This window comes from Rhododendron vialii, chromosome 5a (assembly GCF_030253575.1).
Source record: "Rhododendron vialii isolate Sample 1 chromosome 5a, ASM3025357v1".
Classification (NCBI taxonomy): Eukaryota; Viridiplantae; Streptophyta; class Magnoliopsida; order Ericales; family Ericaceae; genus Rhododendron; species Rhododendron vialii.
This window is the reverse complement of record NC_080561.1, coordinates 28,739,221-28,755,773: the sequence shown is the minus strand read 5'-3', so window position 1 is coordinate 28,755,773 and position 16,553 is coordinate 28,739,221. Positions and strand designations below refer to the sequence as shown.

The 16,553-nt window shown below is 38.4% G+C and overlaps 2 protein-coding genes across 2 annotated transcripts; one reads left to right on the top strand and one right to left on the bottom strand.

The window, feature by feature from the left end:
• Nucleotides 1-5,523: 5,523 nt before the first annotated feature.
• LOC131327776 (LRR receptor-like serine/threonine-protein kinase EFR) lies at nt 5,524-8,767 on the top strand. Its single transcript, XM_058360909.1, has 4 exons — nt 5,524-5,723; nt 5,805-6,246; nt 6,394-7,993; nt 8,148-8,767. The coding sequence occupies exons 1-4, from the start codon at nt 5,524-5,526 to the stop codon at nt 8,570-8,572; spliced, it is 2,667 nt and encodes an 888-aa protein (XP_058216892.1). The 3' UTR covers nt 8,573-8,767.
• A 3,029-nt stretch (nt 8,768-11,796) lies between these two features.
• On the bottom strand, nt 11,797-12,906 carry LOC131327331 (uncharacterized). The gene has a single exon (XM_058360437.1). It carries the CDS (start codon nt 12,831-12,833, stop codon nt 12,102-12,104), a length of 732 nt encoding a protein of 243 aa, XP_058216420.1. The 5' UTR covers nt 12,834-12,906; the 3' UTR covers nt 11,797-12,101.
• Nucleotides 12,907-16,553: the final 3,647 nt, after the last annotated feature.

The following is a 16,553-nucleotide window of genomic DNA, read 5'->3' as shown; positions in this document are numbered from 1 at the left end:
GAATCTTCCGAGAAGCATTTGTATGCTAAAACATTTGGAAACACTTGTCATCTCTGGTTGCTCAAATCTTGACAGATTGCCGACAAACATGGAAAATATGGAGTCTCTAACTGTGCTCAAGGTAGATGGAATTGCTTTAAATCAATCTCTCCCTACCAATGGGCAGGTGAACGCAGTGCAATATTTCATCTGGCCTTGGCGGTTGAAGCCAAGAGAAAGTCCGGAGATTTCATGGCCTTCTTTACCATGGTCCTTGGTAGAATTAAGTCTAGCAAACTGTAATCTTCTGGAGGATGATTTCCCCACAGAGCTTAGCAACCTATGCTCATTGAAGAAACTAGATTTGTCGCATAATCAATTTCATTGCCTCCCAGATTGCATCAGAGGTCTTACTAAGCTTGAGAACTTTAACATTCGTTCTTGCCCAAGGCTCCGCAAACTTGATGGGATCCCACGACTATGTCGTTTGATTTGTGGAGATAATAGATTGCTGGAGGAAATATCATTTCAAATCCCGAACCATCCAACAACCACTTGTCATTTGAACGCAAGCAACCATCTAGAGACTATGCGCGCATTCAAATTAGAGTACATAGGAAACGTTGAAGCTGAGATTGTTAAAAATTTGGGCATGTCAAACTTGCAATCCATGGGAAACTTAACTGTAAAGCTAACGTCATGGTTTGGCATGCAACAAAGGGGGTTTCCCCTCCAGGTGCTCTCTCTCTCTCTCTCTCTCTCTCTCTCTCTCTCTCTCTCTCTCTCTCTCTGTGATGCTTGGATTTTCTTTTTGTGACACAGGTATGTATAATCTGCACTTATATTCTTGGTAGCAAGGTTCCACCCTGGTTTAATTTTAAGAATCTAGGATCCTCCATTGATTTTATTGTTCCTTCATATCTTAATTCGAGGATCCGAGGTTTGAATCTGTGTTCCATTTATGAGCACTCTGATCCACAAGAACATAAGCCACATACTGTTATAAGTAATAGGACGAAGGGCTTGGTTTGGAGCCATCGCCCATTTGTCGTTGGAACTGCAGAAGATGGTGAAGATACGATGTGGTTAGGTTATTGGAAGTTTGGAAATCGTTTGGAAGGCGGAGATGAAATCAGTATTTCAGTGTCTGGAGGTGAATTTATGCATGTAAAGGAGGTTGGAGTCTGCCTTCTGTACAAAGAGGAACCAGAAGAGATGAGCTCCCAATCAGCCTATGGAGATATAATACCCCATCAACTCTATCAATTTGGAAATATCGTTCCAGGAATTGTTTCTGCACATCAGCCGGGGACAAAATTGTACCAACTCGGCTGTCATGATGATGATTGCAAGTATTGTGAGCATCTGTACCCTCCACCTTGGATCCCTGCTACTCCTTACGATAATGATTATACTGTGGAATGTCTGGCTTCAAGGCTTATGATGGGGGAATCATTTCATGTTTCTCAAGACCTTGGGCGTTGATTTATTTTGCTTCAACAATTTGTATCAACCATATTTAGTAGTTAATCTGGAAAAAGTCTCTTTTACTTCTCATTTGCTCGTGTAATGGATATGATACGGAAGATTTCATGATACTACAAATTTAGTGCCATTTTGTGGGACGGTGATCAAATTTACTTTGGCGTTCACCAAAACAAACAAACTAGCTAACTTGATTGCTGCCAAGATTTCTAGCAAAATTTTGGTGCGAACCGCGACATGGATCCCCAGGTTGATGTTCTAACTTGATGTGTCTGGTGTTGACTGACTCAATCAGCAGAAAGTTTGTTTTTTTAATAGTTTGCTCCTTTTTGTTTTGGTCATTTTTGCACCATCTCTTGGGAGTAAAAAATCTACTACACCCATGTTCCCTTTCTGTATAATCTCATCAATTTTGCCGTGGTTTAGGCCTAGCAGTGAATCATGCATCATCCAATGCCATTTCGCACTTGAGGCATATTCCGGTGCGAGAGTTTTGAATTTCGAACTCCCAAGTAACCTAGCTTACGTGTTTTCTGTCTTCTTTCTTTCCTTTGGAGGATTTCAGAGTGAAACTTCAGAATTAGTTGAATGGCACATAAACCACGGATCTTTCTGGCAATGAATTAAGCATCAACGAGCGAGTCTTTTTCCATAATAATTTCGTCCCCTTTTAGGACACCGATTCCTCTTGATTATGTAAAATTCCAGCGGAGTTCTCTGTGCTTGTGTCCTCCTCGCATTTCCAGTCGACAAAGCATTCCAATTATCTCGTGATGCCAAATCTTCTATTCTGCAACTACCACCATCTTTAGTAAGCACCAAATGGCTCTTTCTATTTCCCCACCTCGAATGTGGTCCTTCTTACGACAAATAAACTCTGCAATGTTACCACCAACTTCTATCACACTTCTTGCAGTTTCCTTTTATTTCTTTCCCTTATCAGTTTTCATATCCTCAGCACATCCTCCCACATCCCAGCTTCAGCATAGATGTTTGACATGAGAATGTAAACCCCACAGTCATCAGCTTTTAGCTCCACAAGTCTCTGTAGTTGTGGATGCAGTATAAATTTCAGAATTGTATTATGCTGCACCAAACGGCGAAGTTTTGAGTTCTCTTCTTCAAGTTTCTGAGAATGACGTCACGTGTTTATGAAAATTACGTTTTCGGATGTTCTTGAAAATTACGTGTTCAGCAACAGAATGGTATGAGTATCCAGCTGAACCAAGAGTCACTGTGCCAAAATGAAAGGAGAAATGAGTATCCAGCTGAACCAAGAGTCACTGTGCCAAAATGAAAGTTTTCTCCATCGTGTTTAACTGACCCAACGCTTACACTAAGGCAAGGCTAATAATTCTATTTTCCTTTGGCTATTGCACTGTATTAGTTCTCCAAATCAAAGGCATGCAAAGCAGAACCCTTTTTTTTTTCCTCTCTTTTTGCCTTGTTCATTCTTTCATTATCAGTTTCTTCTTCTTCAGAATCCCTGTTAATACCTTTTACTGTTTATTTTGGAAAGAGTTTCTAAAAGGGATTTGTCAGTTGTCACAAGCAATCAAAGCTTACTCTCTAGGATACATAATGAAGAGGTCAAGCAAGATAGATGATTCTATAGCAATCAAGCAAACGTTTCCTAGTAAATTGGGAAAGACTTGGGGAAAAAGACTAATGGGAAGACCTGAGATAAGATAATGGAGAAAATCATGTCCACAAATGACTAATGTCGAAAAGACAGGCCCATCTGGGCATATATTATGCTTCAACCACTCAAATTAAATCCGAATTCCAATATATGGATATACAGGTACCAACACGAACACAAACAGGGGACACGAATTTTTTTTTAAAATAGTGACACGGTCACAGCAAAAACAAATAAATGGAGTAATATTTATTTTATACCTATGGAAACATAGTAATATGTGGAAGCATGTAGCTTCAAAATATTTATTTTGAAGTACACACAAAAAAGAAAAAGAAGCAGCAGCATATTAAAGTCTTACCCAAAAATAGTTGAAGTAATACTCTTCTATCCCAAAAAAATTTAACAAAATTAAATATTTAAACCCTGCCTGTCTCCCGTCGTATCCCCCAAATTTTTAGCCGAGTCCCCGTGTCCTACACGGGTGGGAACCGTGGGATAGAGTCTTCCACCATGATACAACACATCACTGCTGACACCCTAGAAAAGTCTACAAAAGAAAATGATTGATGTAGAATTAACACTCAACCCTCTTGAAGGGTTGGAGTTTTTCCAAATCCTTCAACAAATTTTTGCATTTTTTTCCCTAGTCAAGCCATGGCCACCATATGAGAGAGAGGATTCTATTGCAATCAACCAAACTTTTCCATCAGGAATAGTTCTGCCCACGAAAGGAGTTTAAATTCTACACGGACCCTCCGTCTCTGTGTACCCTAGGTTATGCAGCCAGCCATGGAAAAATTAACACATCAGCCCATAAATACTTCTTGATTAGATCTACTAATAATAAATATAGGCAGCGACCTAGCAAAAATTAACCACTGTTTAAAAGTCTTTGAAGCCACCACATCAGGGAAAAGATGAATTTCGACAAGAAAGAGCTAATAAATTGAACAAAAACTTAAAGTAGGCTTTTCATGAATTTCCCCAGTCAAGGTTGCAATCAAATTATTATTGTCACGGAGCTCTGTTGTTTTCTTTATGAAGCAATAATAGTTTGTTTTCTCGTAACAAGTATCGAGTTAGTCTTTTGCGTTTCTCATGGCGTCTTTAATTCCTCTAGAAATGTTTTTATGTTCCTTTTTTAATTTCTAGGTGTCTTTTAAATTTTTAAGAGTCTTCCTAGAGTTTAGAAATCCCCCAATAGAAGGGGAGGAATAAGTCTTCCACCATGATACAACAACGACACCCTAAAAAAGTATACAAAATAAAATGATTGTCTTTTTGGAGTCAACAATGCGTTCTGGGTCAATTTCACATTAAAAAATGAACTAGTGGTAATTTTGTCAAGGTAAATGGAAACTTGTAACATGGGATCTTGCAGAATTTGCCAACTCAAGGCGAATTTGGGGTTCAGGGCTATGGACAGTCTCTGGACCTTTATTGACTAACATACCAACACTCCGCTAATCTCCATTGATGTATACAATATTGGCAAGACAACCTCTGGACCTTTATTGACTAACATACCAACACTCCTCTAATCTCCACTGATGTATACAATATTGGCAACAACAAAAAAATAGAACATGAAACTTACACATGTCAACATCATAATGCCAAAGAAACTGGAAAATTAAGGTCTCTCATAGCATGGCCCCTCCCAATCTCATTTTCCAGGAAAATGAAAGGTCACTGGAAAGAAGAGTCATCTCTAGAAAATCAGGGTCAAGTACTCACTGGTTCAGTGTGAGCTAGAGCAGCAAGACTAAAGATAGGACCAGGCTCCTCGCGTAGGTGTGGACGGTCTAATCTTAATCACTTCGTAGCTTTATTCTGACTTTAATTGGACCCTCCGCTAGTGTATGATGAAAGCGGTCGCCAGGGATTCATCAAGGTACGCGAGCTGGCCCAGATATACGGAGTTGGAAAAAATAAAAACCATAAAAGTACGTTGCGGTGTCCACATTTCTCGTGAAACCAATATCAATGCGGTTGACAATACTTAAAATAAATGTAGTTCCCGTAATCATGGCATATGCTTGCCAAAAAAACAAGATGGTAATACCAATAACACTCAGTAATAATAAAACTAAAAGTAAAAAGCAAAAAGTGAGGAGACTATAAATTGCAGTATTGGCATGCCTTTAAGGGAGCAACATTCTTCTTCTTCTTCATTCAAATCTCCTGTTGTTGTTTAGAATGCTAAAGTTGATGACGTCGATCTCGTCATCTCTAGTAATTCACAAGATCAAGCTACTCAGCTTGGTGATATTTTTCACCACTGCCCCAAACGTAGTAGCTAGCAGATTGAGCAACGAAACGGATCAACTAGCATTGCTTTCATTCAAGGAACTTATAGCCGAGGATCCACTTGGCTCGTTAAGTTCCTCGAACAATTCTCTCAATCTCTGCAAATGGGATTGAGTGACGTGCAGTCGCAAGCATCAGAGAGTAGTGGCTCTGGATTTGAGGGGCAAAAATTTGAGGGGAGGCATGTCACCTTTCTTGGGAAACCTCTCTTTCCTCAGATCCCTTTACCTCCAGGACAATATATTCCAAGGAAAAATCCCCGTGGAGCTCGGTCGCTTGTTCAGGCTGCAACATCTGAATTTAAGTACCAATTCTCTCCAAGGGGAAATTCCGACTAATTTGTCAAACTACCTCAGTTACGTTGATTTAACGTTTAATGACTTAGTTGGAAAAGTTCAGCCACCTTTGGTTCTCTCTCCAAGCTCACTGATCTTTACCTTTTCTCCAACCACCTCATCGGAGGGATTCCACCATCTCTCGGCAACCTCTCTCTCCTCCTAGCGCTGGATTTGGGAGCGAATAATATCACAGGAACTATTCCGCATTCCATCTGCCTGCTTCCCAACCTTGAGGTATTCGGCATTGGAGGGAATTATGTGTCAGGAACTGTCCCTCCCCAACTTTATAATATCTCAACTCTCACGTCCCTAGTCATTCCAGATAACCAACTTACAGGAAGTTTACCCCAAGATATTGGTATCACACTCCCAAACCTGCGAAGGATAGACATTTGGCAAAACCAATTTTGGGGACCCATTCCAGTTTCTATTTCGAATGCATCTAGAATGGAATTGCTTGATCTATCAATAAACAACCTTTCCGGGTCAGTTCCCTTTGACCTAGGCAGAAAGATGAAGGATCTACTGTGGCTAAATTTGGGTAAAAACAATTTAGGGTCCGGGGGTGCTAGTGACTTGAGTTTCATCAATTCATTAATTAACTGCAGCAAGCTACTTGGGTTTCTATGAAAACAGTTTTGGTGGTGTTTTACCCCTTCCACTGCCAATCTATCGAGTAACCTCGAAGAGTTATTGGCAGGACGGAACCAACTGGTTGGAACTATCCCTGAGGGAATTTCCAACTTGAATGAGTTAGCTAAAATTGGTTTGGAACAAAACTTTTTTTCGGATGTCATTCCCTTTGAAATAGGGAAGCTTAGAAAGCTGCAAGGACGATATTTGGGAAGAAATATACTGTCTGGGCCCATCCCAGCAAGCATTGGAAATCTCACCCAAATACTGGAGCTGCTCCTGGCTGAGAACAACTTGAATGGAACCATACCTTCAAGTATTGAAATCATCCTGGGCTTGCAAATCTTGAATCTTTCACATAATTTCTTTACCGGTCCCATACCCAAAACAGTTGGCCTTTTCTCCACTTTAACTTTCATGGACTTGGCTCATAACTTGTTTATGGGTGCCCTGCCACTCGAAATCGGTAAACTGATCAATCTCGGGGAACTAAATGTTGCGGACAACAAGTTGTCTGGACCTATTCCTAGTAGTCTTGGAAATTGCTTGAAATTAGAAAGCCTTCTTCTAGAGGGTAACATGTTTCAGGGTAGTATTCCTCCCACTTTTAGCTCCCTGAGAGGAATTCAAATTCTAGATCTATCGCGTAATAACTTGTCCGGCCAAATTCCAGAAGGTCTAGCAGCCCTTAGGATTTTGAAAAGACTCAACTTGTCCTTTAACAACCTGTCCAGGGAGGTGCCCTCACATGGTGTCTTCGGAAACTTGAGTACCCTATCACTTGTTGGAAATGAAGGGCTTTGTGGAGGCATCGCAGAAATGCAATTACCTACTTGCCCAAAGTCCAGGAAGAAGGGGAATCGCCTTGGGTTCAAAATTATTGTCCCAATTGCCTGTATTTTCCCATGTCTTTCGCTGGTGCTACTTTTGGCTGTTTCTCTAAGGAAGAGAAAACAGAAAAATAAATCTCTCACCCAACAAGTCGTTGGAAAGGATTTCTTAAGGGTTTCATATGATCAGCTCCTTAAAGCTACTGGTGGATTCTCTTCATCAAACTTAATTGGAGCTGGAAGGTTTGGCACCGTGTACAAAGGAATTCTCCGTGAAGGCGAAAAACCAATTGCAGTCAAGGTGCTCAATCTTGAACAAAGCAGATCTTCCAAGAGCTTCATGGCTGAATGTGAAGCTTTAAGGAACACAAGGCACAGAAATCTTCTAAAGATTGTAACAGTTTGCTCAAGTGTAAATCATGCAGGTGATGATTTTAAAGCACTGGTTTTTGAGTACATTCCCAATGGAAGTTTGGAGAACTGGTTGCATCCAAGAGAAGACACACCACACCAAAAAAGGAACTTAAGCCTTACCCAAAGGATAAGTATAGCGATCGATGTCGTATGTGCATTAGAATACCTTCATCACCGTTGTGAAACGCCAATTGTCCATTGTGATATAAAACCAAGCAATATTCTAATTGATGAAGACATGACTGCATATGTGGGAGACTTTGGACTGGTCAAGTTCCTCAGCATAAATAGCAGTGACAACACTTGTGGACAGACAAGTTCACTTGCAATCAAAGGTTCTGTAGGATATGTTGCCCCAGGTAAGGAGGTCACTAAGTGTATTATTCTTTCTCATTTTTCCCTTTCAGAAATTTGTATCTAGTAGCTTACATTTCTTCAAGTTAATCTAACTTAATGTTTCCTTACTTTTTGTTTTTTTTGTTTTGTTTTTTTGTTTCCTTACTTAAATTTTAGAATATGGAATTGGAGGGAGGACATCGAAAGAAGATGTTTATAGCTATGGAATCCTTTTATTGGAAATGCTGACAGGAAAAAGACCAACAGATGAATCTTTTACAAATGGACAAAGCCTTCATGAATTCTGTAAGTTGGCATTTCCAGAGAGAGTGATGGAGGTTGTGGATCCGCGCATGCTACTAGAAGAACCTATTGAAGTTGACAACGAAGATCGGAATGAAATCATTAGACAATCCAAAATAAGAGAATGCGTAATTTCCCTTGTGAGGATTGGGATTGCATGTTTTGCAGAATCACCTGGCAAAAGGATGAACGTCAAGGACGTGTTCGTTGGATTAATGAAAATTAAAGAAGTATTTCTTGGAGTAGGTATCCAAGGCAGGAGGATGCGACTCGCCGGTGAAGGAACGTCTCGAGAATAGCTTCTAAGAGTGGCTGCAGGAATCGACTTTACAAAGGATGGTTAGAAGCTTTGAAGTGCAATCATTTAGTCAGAAAGGCCAAACCCAAATTGTGCAGGCTGGTTTGTTAATCATGTACGTTAAGAAGAATTAAAAAAGAAGATGAAAGTGCTCTCCTATATATTGTTTTGGGTTTTCAAATAGTCATTGTGCATATTTAATTGGGAGGCTTATTATTCATCCTAGAAGCCTAACAGAGTTAAGATTTCGTCCTCCCGTTTTGAACTAATTATGATTTCATCCTCGTACTAGTCCTCCCGTTTTGAACTAATTATGATTTCATCCTCGTACTATATATATATATATATATATATATATATATATATATATAGAGAGAGAGAGAGAGAGAGAGAGATAGCGCGTTGAAATTAGGGACGAAATCTTAATCCCTTTCGTCCTCGTGAGATTATCACGATTTCCGTCCCACGATTTACGTTCAATTCTGGAAAATTTGGATCCCAAGATTATCAACCCAACACATCCCATAAATTTTGGGAAAAGCATTAAACAACATCCCCCACCCCCCAAATCCCATTTCCATATTTGCAGATTTTGGAGAGAGCGGCCTCTCCGACCGCCGCGCTCCTTGACACCGTTGATCGCCGCCATCGCGTGCTTCCGCTTGAGCACGGAGTTCCAGTGATTCTTGATCATGTTGTTCGATAGGCCGTTGTGGAACCTGGCGATGGTGGCCCACTTGTTGCCGAACCGGGAGTGGATCGGTGGTCCACCTCCTCCACGGCGATGTCAAACGTCCGAATCACAGATTTGTCGGGTTCCCTATCTTTTCGTGTTGTACTGGTACATTTGTTGATGGGTTTCCTTCTACCATGGATGCCGCCAATGATGTGTTTCGAAGAGTTCACAGAGGTTGGTTTCTATTGTTGTAAATCTATAACAACAGTAATTTGATTTTGGATATTTGTTGGAACAGTTGAATAGGGGATTTGAGTAGCCACTATTTTCTCATCCATCTCCTAGCGCTTCTATTTTTATTTTTTTTGATCCACCTTCTAGCCCTTCTATTGATCGTAATATTTGACAATCAAAAGTGGATTTGACCAAAGACAATACCCCGTGATGGGTTTCTGATAGTTAGAGGAGCAACAAGGGATATGGATTTTTTTGGAAGTTGGGTTCCTATCGGTATATGAATCGTCATGAAATGTTGAAATCGACATGGTAATTTAACCATGAATGGATCATGATAACCTGTTTTGATGGTAATTTAACCATATTTGAACCGTTTACCATGAAATATTTGTTCGAATCATGGGATATTTATCGTGTTCACGTTGTAATCGTCATGGTAACTTAACTATTTAACCATGTAACGGTTTGAGTATGTCATCTTATTTCTTTTCTTTTTTTTATGGTAATTTAGACATGTTCCGTGTAATAAGATCAATGAAAAATATGATTTTTTGTTGTCCGGTTGGCCAACTTGAAGAATGAAGAAAAAATGTAAAGATGTGGTCAACTTATCATGCAAAGATGGCCATTGCGGAAAAAGGATGGAGAAGGACTAAGACGAATGTAAAAAATTTAAAATGCAAAAAGACGGTTTATCAAGAAGGAAGGTAGAAATCATTGGGATTTGGTGATCTACACATTCGAAAATTTGAAATCATCCTATTGTTTCTCACTTAATTGGAGGATTGTGATATGAAACCGAATCCCTTTAATTTAGGAGTCAAGAAGATTTATCTAGGACTGTGGTATTCATTTGAATCCCTTTAATTTAGGAATCAAACAAGCAAAGGGGTAACAAGGGTATTTCACACACTAAGAGGATGAAAACATAAGCATGAAAAAAGAGCGGGATGAATTCTTACATGGCATGGATAAAAAGGATGGATATTTAAATATTCCTATTTAATTTCGTATGCATGTATGTAATTTCCCACAAATTAATTGCATGCTCTGCATATTTATTCATGATTTGGATAATGATATCAAGAGGTATAGTGAAACAAAACAAGGAATTAGGAACTTGTTTGATTTGGTAAGAAAGAGAAACATTTAGGAAACGCTCTCTGGCATATGGTTTCAAATTCTTCTAGCACTCATGCTTGTGAATGAAAACTAATCAAACAGCTAGCACTCATGCTTGTGAATGAAATCCAAATTTGTGAGTGAACCATATTAATCGAGAGATTCAATCGTTATGCTATGTTATGGTAATCAAATCAAAAGATCTAGTCGATCAAATCAATCAAATCTAACAGTCCAATTTTATTATTAGCTAGATTAATCAAACTGAACATAGGGATTTCATTGTGCAGATGATGAAATTCATTTAGTTTCTTTAATTACACCTAACTGTTAGATCAATCATTTAGTCACTCTGACGCTGGCCATTGGAACCGAGAATATCGCACTAATCTCTAGTTTCTTTAATTACACCTAACTGTTAGATCAATCATTTAGTCACTCTGACGCTGGCCATTGGAACAGAGAATATCACACTAATCTCTAGTAACACCCCTTATATCCTACGCCACTGAATGTCCCAAGTGTTCTAACCATCACCATAATGATCTATAATATAATGTCATTTGATCAAATTGGAATAGAAAATTGATCATATCGAAAATTTATTGCTTAGCTACATATTTTCAAATTATTATCGCTTCGTCACATTCATCAAACCTCTCCAATCTGATCATTTAAGTCTTAATAAAATCAAACGGTCCATATTGTGAACTCATTAATGTGGAAACTAGATAACGTAAAACACAGTGATTGTAGTTACTATTGTATGACAAAAAGGTAAATGTGCAATGGGATGGTGCCCGGAAGGATTGAAGTTTACTAGCCGAATTCCATGTTCACAGTTCCAGCCCCCTCCAGAGTCCCAACTGAAATCTTGGTTATTTTTGTTGGTCGTTCAATGGTCTATTTTCCTTTATCTTTTCTGCTTGCTTTAATGTCATTCTGCGGATAGGCGGGAAGACTAATAGGTCACAACAGTGTTAAGTTTTTTTCTAAAACCTTTTGTTTGGAGATATCTAAGCTGAGTTTTTGTAGGATCACCAAAAATTTTCTCAATCCCATTCAAAAAGGACAGGAAGATGCCCGGGACAGAGTTCACCACTTTCTGTATGACAGGCTTCGGTAGTAAGATATACTAGTTCACGACACAACAATAACAGAGTTACAAAAAAAGATAGGCAGATAATATTGACAATGCACAAATTGACAGAATTGGAGAATGACATTCAAAGATCAGATCATAACTCGGATACGAAAGCGAAACCGTGTACTCTGATGCCGGCTTCCAAGACATGATTGTAACAAATTCATATAGATTCAATGCAAAAAGGATGAACAAATTTACCAGTCTACCACAATCAGAACCTATGAAATCTAGTTTTTTTCAACTGCATCATATTGTTGCAATAAAAGAAAACAAAATGGAAAAAATTTAGAAAGCAAGAAATCAATGAAACCTTTTTACTGTATTGAACTTCCCCTATATTGCTCTTCTTCATTTCCTTCTTCCGAGAGTCTCCACTGCTCCAAAATCCTTAACCAAACTCTGCAATTTCTGGAGATCAAGAAAACCATTCAGTTTCTTGATATGAAAAAAACTGTGTAATCTCTCTCTTCTAAACCCCAAACCCACCAAAGAAGCACAAAAACAAAACCCTAAAACCCAATCTTTAAACCCTCTTCTCCACCCTCTAATCGAAACCCCGAACAAAGACAATGCCAATACTCTCAGAAACGCAAAGCTATCAAAATCTTTCCCCAAAATCAACCACATTCCAATACCACAAACCATCACAAACCCAAGAAACCCTAACTTGCTCCTCCCCTTCCTCCTCCACCACCCATCAAACCCTCCCGCTCCGAAACCCCTCGGAAACCCAATTCCCCCTCCGCTTCCTCCGGCGAACTCACTAATCGCCAACGCCAAGGGCTCGGGTAAGATGTTGAGATTGGACGCAACGAAACAGAGGGATTTTAGTACCCATTTCGTTGGTCTTCGGTACACAATTCTCCTTTTTCTGTTTCTTGCACATGTGATGAGGTCTGGGATCTGGATTTGGTTGCGAATTGAGAATGAAAGAGCAGAGTTGCGGATAGGGATTTTGGAGGGTAAGGGTGAAAAAGAGGGTTTGATGGGAGAGAAGGTGTTGTAAAGAGGAATGAAGACTTTACCATTTGAACTGAATGAAACAAGAAAATCGGATTCTAAATGGAGGGTTTTGTGCATTTGCCTCTGTTGGATGGATGACCAAGAAGACTTGAAGAGAGATGAATTGGTGACCGTTGCGAGGAGGTATAAATAGTAGAAATAGAGAGTCCGTTGAGTCTCTCCAACAGTCCAAGCAAAAATAAATAAAATAAAATAAAATTTCCAAATGTTAAAAGTGACCTTATTTAGGTTTTTATTTTTTAAAAAAAAAACTGGACCCATTAGCTGTTGCTAAGGTTTTGAATTTGGGTGGTTCTATTTGCAACCCATTAATTTTTTTTATACTACAACCCATTTAAAATTAATGCCTTCATTGCCTTGTTTGCATGGAGATTTGAAAATTTTTGCGTTTGGTTTTTGGATAATGAATGGAGAGATAAATTATGATACTAATCGGAGATAAGAGTAATGAGTGGAGGGAGATAGAAAGAGAAATGAGAATAATGATTGAAGATATGGGTAATGGGTGGAGAGATAAATAAGAATAATAATTAGAAGTAGAGGTAATGTGACCCGTTCCGGATTACCCCTTAAAAAATAAGTACTTATTTGTAATTTTTAAGCTTAAAAATAATAGGCTTACTAAAATAAAAAAATATGCAATATGGATATAGTTTTATAGATCTCGATGAGATCTATTAAACCCTGCGAAAAAAATTTAAAAAAATATGTTCGTAAACCTATTATTTTTAAATTTGAAAATATGTTCTTATTTTATTTTTTAAGTACTTTTTTAGAATCTGGAACGGGTAATGTTTTCGGGGTTGGAAATTATTTTCCAAAAACCCTACCGAAGAAGGTATAAAACATTTAAGACCAAAACACCTTAATGTGATATACTCCAATGTTCATCTTCGTCCTCACGCCTCGTATCATCTCTCTCTTTCATCGCCATTCGCCATCTCTCGCCAGAGTCCTCCATTTCTGGCAACTATTTTCCCTCAAAGTCACCAATTTTGGTAGCAGATCATTTGGGATGAAAACAACACAACTTTTACTATCACTTTTCTTGCACTAACCCAACACATTTACTACAACTTTTAGTTTAGTGAAAAACAATTTGACTACGAATAGCTACTAAAAGTTAAACGCCCCCTTAGTAAATGTTTCTGGTAGTTTAGGATGAAATTTGAAGATCCTCTGTAAATACTCACATAAAATATATACTTTGTTTGGATATCAAAAATTATTAATCTTAAATTCTAAGAACATGCATGCTGTTTTGCAATAAATTTTTAACCACATACACAAGAACACAAATACTCACAAAATATGTGCTTTTTAAGGGGGTGTTTCCACTAATTTTTTTGGTTCACAACTTGTGGTAAAAATTGCATGTTATCCATACTAATTGAAAAGTTTTGCATCTCCATTTTTCTTCTCTTTTTTTCTTTTTTTTTTCCAGTATTGTATACATCAACCGGGGGTTAGTCCACAAGGGTTCGAAAGCTGTCCACAGTCTTACTTCCAAATCACCCCTCGCGAAGCTTGAACCATGCCTCCAGTGAGGGGAGGCGTACCAACTGAGCTAAGAGCTCATTGGTTCATCCCCATTCATAAGTGTGAACAACTTTTGATTTTCAATGAATTGTGATGAATAATTTATTCATTAGCGTGAGCAACCCGTTTGTAAGTCAAGTTTTTAAATTACTTTCACTAATTTGTGTCTATTTCGCCAACCCAATTCAAATTGTAGCTTAGCTGGAAACCCACCAACCAATAGCCTCCACTATCCAAGGTTAAGAATCTCGCAAGGTATCATCCGATACGTGTTGGTATTATTCAAAATTCGGTATCTTACACCTTTAATTTTGTTTCGGTTCAAATATCTGTTGGTACCGGTCAATACCGAACAGTACCAGAAATACCAGTCAGTACCGACCAATACTTGATGGTACCAAACCACTTTTGAATTTATTTTTTCCTTCAAGCACCGAACGATACCAAACTACTTTTCATTTTTATATTTTAATAAATGTATATATTATACTATAAAATTATTTTATGTGAAAAAATAACACTAATGACTATAAATTCAAAATGATATCTGATAACTCACTAATACCAATATGTGTCGTACCAATAGAAAAATCAGTTCTATAACGAATACAACCAGTACGGTATTCATAAGCTTACTACTATCACATCCGGAATTCTATCACATCCCGAATTCTTTCTTCAAAGATGGTACGTGCACACTGCACAACATCATACAACGGCTGACGTCATCACAAAATACAAAACGACGTCGTTTCGGTTTAATAAAACAAAACAAAAGGGAGTTTATAAATACAACTACGAATTTACTGCATGTAACTTGTTTTTAAGTAAATAATATTCGGACAAAAATGCCCTTATAAAAATGAACAAAAATACCCCTACTTTTATTACATACAACCACAAACATATAACCACATCCAAAACACATACACCCCATAACCCACCCACGTTTCCCTCCATTTTTTTCATCTTCTTCCGGGGATAAATCTTTTTGTCCTTCTCCAGGCCACCACCATTGTTGAGCTCCCACCTCTCAACATAAACCCAGTCGACATCTGCTTCCGAACTCTCACCTCACACCTCCTAACTCTCAAAACTCTCAATGGAAACCTCCATTGCTTCTTCTCCCTCCATTGATAAAGAAGAAGTCTTAAACCCAACATATGAGAGCAATGTGCATTTTGATTGGGGATTGGAAGGTTGTGCAATGGAAATGGAAGTTGACAAGGAAGAGGGAGCCATGGATGTTGTAGTTTCAGAGCCGAGATCACAGCAAGAGGTAACTCATCACTCCTCCATTTTTAGCCTGGTTCTGTCCCGACATTGTCATATTCTAAAACTTGAAATTACGCCACAATTTCAAACTCTGGAGTTTGAAAATTGACAACAATATCATATTCTCAAACTCGAAATTCTGCCAAAATTTCAAACTCTACCAAAATTTCAAACTCTAGAGTTCGAAACTTGCCACTCCATTTTAAACCTGGTTCTGGCACGACATTGTCAGATTATGAAACTTGAAATTAGGCCAACATTTCAAACTCTAGAGTTTGAAAATTGAAGATAATATCATATTCCAAAACTCGGCATTTTGCCTATATTTCAAACTCTAGAGTTTGAATATCGTAGACAATAATCACTCCCCCATTTTTAAGCTGGTTCTGTCCCGATGTGTTCAGATTCTAAAATTCGAAATTATGCTAAATTTGCAAACTCTAGAGTTTGAAACTTATATCATATTCTAAAACTTGTTGACAATATCATATTCTAAAACTTGAAATGCTGCCAAAATTTTAAACTCTAGAGTTCGAATATTGTGCAGAGTGTGTTTAATTGGTTTTTCTTTGGATGTTCTAGGGTGACACTTCAACATTTAGTAGTCATGTAGGGCCCGCAACTAACCTACTCCCACTCCTACACTATATGATTATACGGAGCATTTCTCAACGGACAAGGTGAGTGTTTCAAACCATGGAGTTTTTTTTTATGTGCAACCTTATGGTGTGGGTTATGATTTTTTTTTTTTACTTTTCTAAAGGTATTTTCGTCCGAGAAAGAGTTGGTAAAGTGGACAAGATCTACGGGAAAATGATACGGCTTTGTCGTTATCATTAAGGCCTCGGAGAAGTTTATTAAGAATCGCAAACCAATGATGAGGTTTTCATGCGAAAGGAGCAGGAAGTATAAGAAGTTTGTGAAGAAGTCTTTGGGGAAGGAGGTGGCTGTGAAGAAGAGGGC